The sequence below is a fragment of the Pinus tabuliformis genome, chromosome 7, assembly GCF_031772625.1.
Source record: "Pinus tabuliformis cultivar Carrire ecotype Pingquan chromosome 7, CPIR1, whole genome shotgun sequence".
Classification (NCBI taxonomy): domain Eukaryota; kingdom Viridiplantae; phylum Streptophyta; class Pinopsida; order Pinales; family Pinaceae; genus Pinus; species Pinus tabuliformis.
In genome coordinates, this window is record NC_142293.1 from 776,128,612 (window position 1) to 776,134,273 (window position 5,662).

General features: G+C 44.0%; 2 protein-coding genes across 2 annotated transcripts; both read right to left on the reverse strand.

Annotated features, from left to right (window-relative positions):
• Positions 1–256: 256 nt before the first annotated feature.
• On the reverse strand, positions 257–1,054 carry LOC149249878 (uncharacterized). Its single transcript, XM_089453507.1, has one exon. It carries the CDS (start codon positions 1,052–1,054, stop codon positions 257–259), a length of 798 nt encoding a protein of 265 aa, XP_089309633.1.
• A 2,511-nt stretch (positions 1,055–3,565) lies between these two features.
• Positions 3,566–4,399, reverse strand: LOC149249879 (uncharacterized). Its single transcript, XM_089453508.1, has one exon. The coding sequence runs from the start codon at positions 4,397–4,399 to the stop codon at positions 3,566–3,568; it is 834 nt and encodes a 277-aa protein (XP_089309634.1).
• Positions 4,400–5,662: the final 1,263 nt, after the last annotated feature.

Genomic DNA, 5,662 nt, shown 5'->3' on the forward strand with positions numbered 1-5,662 from the left:
GCGTGATGTCGCCTGCTATACAAATAAATGTTGCTCATGCCTTGATGAGTAAACTCGTGCCAAATGTCGATCCTGCCGAGGGGGCAACTGCAGTAGTCCCTTCGAAATATCCACTTGAAGATGTGCTTTCTGTGCACCCTTTGTTGCCATAAATGCATACGCCTGGCTTGTCCTTTCGATTTGTGCCAACCTTCGCTACTCATATCGTCTCTTGAGTATTTCATCATGAGGGCCGATATAGTCTGCCGCTTTCCGGTTAAGCCCAGTTTAAATTGCCCACGTCCTCTCTTGCCAGTTGTTGGCATCTTTCCTTAAGGTGAGGACAGTCCACTTGCTGCCAACATGTGTCCCATCTCCTGTCTTGGTTGTCAATACTATAGTTTGCCAAGTAATCAGCTAGCCCATTTGCCTTACACCTGACCGATTGAAAGACTAAACCTTTCATTTCTCCGATTAATTTTGCAATGTTCTCCGTCACCTTGGCGAGCCTCCAGTGTCTCGTGGCTTTGCATGCCTGAGTGCCTCCCTGAATTCTCTTTGCGACCGAGATAACCAGGGATGAGTCGCCTTCTACCACTGCATTGCCTGTCGGTAGATTCCTTAGAATTTTCAATCCTTGTTCTAACGCCACGAACTCCATCTCATTGTTCGTGCCTTCCCCCAACTCTCTGCAGTAAATATGCACAATTTCTCCATTCTGGTCTCTGATAACACCTCCAATGCCATCTTTCCCGGGGTTGCCTCTAGAGGCACCATCAAAATTCAGCTTGAAACCTCCCGCTGGCGGACAAGTCCATCTATCGGCCTCCGAGTTTGGTTGTTGCTGGTGTCTCAGTGCTGCGAAGCTGTGGTTGATTTCCAGTTGAAAGCACTTCAAGATTTGTAAGTCTCGATCCGAAGGCTTTTCGTTGGGATCTGTCTTGCACTTTGTCTGAATCAATTCTTTAATATTTGTAAGAATGGTTGCTTTTGAATGCTCAATGCTCCTGTTTTCATCCTGAAATACCCTCCTATTGCGCTCTTTCCATATTGTCCACAATACAAAGCCTGGCATGGCTTTCCATATATTATTGACTCTCTGGTTTTTGGAAAAATTGATTTGCCAGTTTAAAATCGTGTTTTGGATGGACTCTCGGTCTCGGTATGATTTCCGCATGATTCCCTCCATCTAGTTCCATAGATGGTTTGCCCAGTCACACGAATTAAATAGGTGGTTTATGGTTTCTTCTTCACCTGAACACATCGGGCATCTGGAAGGCCCTGCAAACCCTTTTCTTCGTAGCTTATCCCATGTCAGGGTTTTGTTTCGCATTAGCCATAAAAAGGTCTTAATTTTCGGCCAAAATAAGTTGTCCCACACTTTGTTGCACTAGGGCGTTGCTTCCTCCTGTCCTGCCTTTACTAACAGTTCCCTCGCTTCTTTCAAAGAGAAATTCCCATTACCTGTCATACCCCATCTGAGCTGATCCTCTTCCTCTATTTTCCTTATCCTTCTCTTACGAATCTGACTGTTGAGTTGTTTTATGCTTTCATCTCCCTCAATGTTGTTATCAGCGGTTAGGTGTGTCCATTCTCTCCAGTTTGCATCTCTGCTGCTCAAGTCCCAGTAATGGCAGACTCTGCTTCTGCCTTCAAGCTGGCTGAACTGTTTGAGATGTGCTAACTCTAGGGTTTCTAGTTTGGGGAATTGGTGCCATGCATCTTCCCAAAACAGGGCTAGCCTGCCATTGCGTATTTCCCAAAAGCTATTTTCCTGTACTAGGTTGCGGTTGTGTCTTGCAAGATTCCATATGGGCGAGCCCTCTGGAACCTCCTGCAATCTTATGAGATCCTGATGATTGTAGTTAGGGAGGTACTTGTGTTTCCAATGTCTGGCCCATGGCAGATTGGGCTCTTTAATCCATCTCCACCATAGCTTTGCTCCACAGGCTATGTTGGTTACCGCCGGATCCACAAGGTTTAGTCCCCCCAAATATTTCGGCTTGCATAATTTGCTCCAGGCTACTAACGCCCATTTTCTCTTGTCCCCATTCCCACTCCATAAAAAGGATCTCTGTATCGCTCTGATTTGTTGAAGAATCCCTTTGGGGGCCGGTAGCATGGATAATAAGTACTGCGGTATGGACTGTAACACAACCTTTGTAAGGATTAATCTTCCTGCAAAGTTAAGCGCCCTGTGTGTCCAGTGTTTGCATCTGTTTTCCATATTGGCTATGATCTTTTCCCAGTGCACTTTCTGCCATGGTCTCAGAGTAAGGGGAGCTCCTAAATATCTCGAAGGTAAACTGCCTATTCGGAAGCCTAGAAGATGAGAGAGGTGAGCTTGAATAGCACGATGAGTGTTGAAAAAGAAGATCGTAGATTTGGAGAAGTTGATTTCCATCCCTGAGGCTCTGCTAAAGAGATCTAAGATGTCCTTGAATGCCAAGGCCTCTTTCACTGTGGGGCTGCCATGTAACATAGTGTCGTCCACGAACTGTTGATGAGTAGTAGCAGGGATAGTTGGGATTGGTTGAAGACCTTTAATTGCCCCTTCAGCTTTCTTCTTGGCTATAGTTCTGCTGAGACCCTCCATGAGGATAACGAATAGGAAAGGGGATAAAGGATCGCCCTGTCTTATTCCTCGCGAAGGTGAGAATGGTTCAGATGGGGCCACATTGACTAAGATCGAGAACCTTGCAGATTTGATGAGGGCCAAGACCCAATTAACCCAATGCCTGTTGAAACCGAAAGCATTCAGAATTGCTTCGAGGTATTTCCAGCTCACTTTTTCATAAGCTTTTGATAAATCCAGTTGCATTAGCATCCCTGCTTTTTTCCCCGAATGTAGAGTGTGGATCATCTCTTGAGAAAGGATTATGTTGTCTAATATCTGCCTTCCCTCTACATAACTCGATTGCTCTTCCGAGATGATCCCCGGGAGAATGGGCTTCAGCCTATTGGCAATAACTTTTGAAATTATTTTATATATAACATTACAAAGAGCAATAGGTCTGAACTTTTCAGGTGTATTAGCTTCCTCTACCTTTGGAATTAGTGCTATGAAGGTCGAATTAATGGATTTGAGAATGGTTCCAGAACGCCTGGAGTCCTCTACGACCTCCCAGATATCCTGCTTCACAATGTTCCAGCAGGCCTTGTAAAAATTGATTGTGAACCCGTCCGGCCCAGGGGCTTTATCGTTTGGCATGCTTCTTACAGCTTCCTCTACCTCTTCCAAAGTGATTTCCCTATTCAGGGCCCAGTTTTGCTCAGAGGTTACAACTTTAGGAATGGCTTTTAGAAGTTCCCTAATGGCTTCTCCTCTGTTTGACTGTGGTTCCTGTGCTATGGATCTGAAGTGAGCTGTGAGCAACTCTGATATGTCATGGTGGTTCTTAACTGACTCCCCGTTTTCATTTCTCATCTCAAGAATTTTGTTTGAACTTCTGTAATCTAGAGCAGATCTGTGAAAAAATTTAGTATTCTGCTCTCCCTCCTTTAGCCACTGAATCCTTGATTTTTGCCTCCATAAGATTTCCTCTTGCCTACATCGACTGTGCCACTGTTGAGTTAGAGTCTTTTCCTATTCGATGGATTCCTCACTGCTTTGTCCTGTTGCCCATTCTCTGTGAATTTGTTCCAGCTGATTTTCTATAGAGGTTTTTTCCTTGAAAATGTCCCCAAAAACTGTTCTATTCCACTCTTTTATCTTATCCTTTGTAAGTCTTAATTTCTTCTGCAAATTGAACATCTTAGAGCCTTCGCCCTCCCAAGGTTCTGACCACCATTTTTCAACCATCTGAAGGAAGCTAGGATGATCCAACCAAAATTTTTCAAATCTAAAGGGTTTATTCCTTGGTGTGCCATGAACATCCGCTATAAGCGATATTGGCCAGTGGTCCGACCCTCCACTGGGAAGGATATCTGACTCTACAAGGATACCATCCATTAAGATGCTCTCAGAAACCAAAAACCTGTCCAAGCGAGAGGCTATCATTCTATTCCCCCCTCTTCTATTGTTCCAAGTGAAATTGCCACTCTTGGTGTGAATGTCAACTAATTTAGCATTCTCAATGAAACTAATGAAATACTCCGCATCCCTATTGAGTTTCCTAAGACCCCCTTTCTTCTCTAGAAGGGTTGTTATCATATTGAAATCACCCCCCAAAATACATTTGGACATTGGGTGCCTGCTAATAAGCCTATTTAAAGAATTCAGGAAACTGATTTTGTCCTCTATCTTCTGAGGTCCATATACATTTACACATAAAAAAGATTCAGAATTACCTGTGGGTTGAGCTTCCACAACGATGAAGTGCTTGTTCGCTTCTGCAGATAATATTTGAAGTGCTCTTGTGTCCCATAGGGTTTCCAGTCCTCCTTCTCTGCCCTGACTTTCAACTTCTAGATAATTCATGTGCCTACCTATCTTCTTGGTTAACCTTGTCATGTTGGATCCATTGCATTTTGTTTCTTGTAAGAACATGATTTCCGGTCTATATTTCTGGAATTTGCGTTTCAGCATTCTGTGCTTTGCTTGGCTGTTTAGCCCTCTTCCATTCCAAGAAATGATCTTCATGATAAACTTAAGGGGTTATTGAAAGGACGGGAAGGCGCTAAGAGCCTTCATTTTTCCTGAGTTGATCATTATCATGCCGAGCTCCTGCAGAACCTCATTGCTTGTCTTTCTGCCCCTTTTCTTCTTTTGTCGTGAGCTTGAAGAGTTCCAAAGAAGACTCTTCGGGTGGAGACTATTACCTCTTGCTATGCCTAGCTTTCTATGTTGTCTTTCTAGAGCTGCTTTCTGTCTTGCTGTAAACAGATCACTGATTTTTTTTATTTCTTCTTCTGGTACCGTTTCTATACCTTGATTTTTCCAATTCTCCACTATGGCCGGTAGATTCATCCCTTCCCGGGCTAAAACTTCCTCCAACTCCATGTCCTCGCTTCCTCCATCACTTGTCATCATGTCTGTGTCCTCCTCCGGGTCTTCTGGTAGCTCCCCCATTTGGACTTCGTTGTTGTTGTTGTTCTCTTCCTCTTCTCTCCTGGTTCGTTCCTCCTTGTCTCTTGGCTCCTTAACAGCTGCTTTGGATTTCTGTGATTCCTCTGAGTCTGTCTCCAGATCCAAGATCTCAAAAGTGTTGTTGTTGTTGTTTCTTTCTATTCCTGTTCTATGAGCCCTTCTTCTGTTGGCTCTCTGCCTTGACTTTGAGGTTATAAAGTTATCTTTGCCTTTGTTTGCTGGTTCTGTTTTAATGTCCTCCTCCTTCTTGTTCATAAGGCATTCCCTTATGAGATGTCCGTGTTCAGGACATTTCCGGCAGCGAAACGGGATCTGCTCATAGTCTATTGCCTGAAAGTAATCCTCATCTATGTATTCGAGCCATAATCCCTTGTACAATGCCCCTGATACATCCATCTCCACGCATATTCTTGCGTAGGAAGTGTATTTCTTCTGCAATGTTGCCTCTGAGGCTTTAACAAAAGTCCCCAACTGGTCTCCAATTTGCTTTAGAGCATTCAAACCCCAATAGTCTATCGGGAGAGAAAACAAGCGAATCCACACTGGAACCTGAGTAAAGGATTCCTTCTCCGGAGCAAAGTTTGGTTTCCATGGTCGTATGTATAAACCAGCTGAGGCCATGAAATAGGGGCCTCCGTCGAAGATTCTGTCCTT

Bases quoted from the DNA above. Each gene is read 5' to 3' on its own strand.
- LOC149249878 (XM_089453507.1), bottom strand. From the start codon at position 1,054: ATGCCAGGCTTTGTATTGTGGACAATATGGAAAGAGCGCAATAGGAGG.
- LOC149249879 (XM_089453508.1), bottom strand. From the start codon at position 4,399: ATGAATTATCTAGAAGTTGAAAGTCAGGGCAGAGAAGGAGGACTGGAA.